At 53.6% G+C, this 730-nt stretch overlaps 1 protein-coding gene across 1 annotated transcript in view; it reads left to right on the forward strand.

Moving 5' to 3' along the window:
• EXT2 (exostosin glycosyltransferase 2) overlaps nucleotides 1–730 on the forward strand; it is a 54,699-nt gene that overhangs the window by 46,217 nt on the left and 7,752 nt on the right. The window contains exons 11-12 of the mRNA XM_010136974.1: nucleotides 218–361; nucleotides 535–663. Of these exons, the coding sequence (XP_010135276.1) occupies nucleotides 218–361; nucleotides 535–663 (273 nt within the window). The remainder of the gene's footprint in view (nucleotides 1–217; nucleotides 362–534; nucleotides 664–730) is intronic.

The following is a 730-nucleotide window of genomic DNA, read 5'->3' on the forward strand; positions in this document are numbered from 1 at the left end:
GGAGCGGCGGGGCCCTGCCAGAGCACGCCTGGCCTTTCTCCTGCCTCTTCCAGGCAGCCTCTCACTCCAAGAACTGGGACGTAGAAGCATTGGAGTGGCCTTCGCCCCACTGTCACTGTGCCCTCCCGAAGCAGACATGCGGCACCCGTGTGTCTGCGTCTGCATCCGCTCGCCACTCGGGCTCTGTCAGCAGCGTGTCACGGCTTCTCCTCCGCAGGTTTGGCGCGAGTTCCCCGACAGGCTGGTGGGGTACCCAGGCCGCCTGCACCTTTGGGACCACGAGATGAACAAGTGGAAATACGAATCAGAGTGGACCAATGAGGTCTCCATGGTGCTCACCGGGGCGGCGTTTTATCACAAGGTAATCAAGCACCTGGCGATGGTTTTCTGCCTGCTGTAGTGGCCCTTGGCCAAAGGTGGTGTCACAGTTGGCCCGTAATCCATCCATGGCCGCCTGCTCTCCATGACTGAGACATTTGGAGTCTTCTGGTGACTGCATCTATACTTAAAATGATCTTCTCTCTCTCTCTGCAGTATTTCAACTACCTTTACACCTATAAAATGCCCGGCGACATTAAGAACTGGGTGGATGCTCACATGAATTGCGAAGATATTGCCATGAATTTCCTAGTGGCAAATGTCACTGGCAAATCGGTCATTAAGGTGGGACTGTTCTGAGGTTTAGCTTCATAAAGTTTAAAAACTTGATGTCTGTACCCATATTGATTTG

This window comes from Buceros rhinoceros, unplaced genomic scaffold (assembly GCF_000710305.1).
Source record: "Buceros rhinoceros silvestris isolate BGI_N320 unplaced genomic scaffold, ASM71030v1 scaffold34375, whole genome shotgun sequence".
Classification (NCBI taxonomy): Eukaryota; Metazoa; Chordata; class Aves; order Bucerotiformes; family Bucerotidae; genus Buceros; species Buceros rhinoceros.